Source organism: Penaeus monodon, chromosome 20 (assembly GCF_015228065.2).
Source record: "Penaeus monodon isolate SGIC_2016 chromosome 20, NSTDA_Pmon_1, whole genome shotgun sequence".
NCBI classification, from domain to species: domain Eukaryota; kingdom Metazoa; phylum Arthropoda; class Malacostraca; order Decapoda; family Penaeidae; genus Penaeus; species Penaeus monodon.
In genome coordinates this window covers 1,336,684-1,337,075 of record NC_051405.1, presented here as the reverse complement: position 1 = coordinate 1,337,075, position 392 = coordinate 1,336,684, and the positions used below count along the sequence as shown (strand labels likewise).

Sequence of the window (392 nt, the reverse complement as noted above, 5' to 3'; positions counted from 1 at the left end):
AGGGAAAGGTGAAGCAGAAGCGGAACGAAATGAGAAGGGCACGCCGAAGGGGGGGGGGGGGCTGGCGACCCCGATACTACTCACTCTGTCCGTTCTTGGCGAGGACGATCATCCGCGAGTGCCTGAGGGAGCTGCGCGTGGGCGTGTGTCGCCCACCCAGGTTCTGCACCACCAGGCTCTGAGGCACCGTCGTCGAGAGGTTGTTGGCCTGCGAGGGCGTCCTCACCAGGTTCTGCTGACGGAGGTCCTGGCCCGTCATCCTCGCCCAGGACGTGTCGCACAGGGACACGGGTCGCACGCGCTCCTGGGGCGAGGAGGGGGGGGGGGGCTCAGACAAGCACTTGTATCATTACGGTTGTGGAAACTAATCAAATATGGACAGAAATACTCTT

General features: G+C 62.5%; 1 protein-coding gene across 1 annotated transcript in view; it reads right to left on the bottom strand.

Moving 5' to 3' along the window:
* LOC119585567 overlaps nt 1-304 on the bottom strand; it is a gene marked incomplete at its 5' end in the record, with an annotated part of 23,468 nt that extends 23,164 nt beyond the window's left edge. The window contains 1 exon segment of the mRNA XM_037934235.1: nt 85-304. Within this exon segment, the coding sequence (XP_037790163.1) occupies nt 85-304 (220 nt within the window).
* Between the last annotated feature and the right edge of the window lie 88 nt (nt 305-392).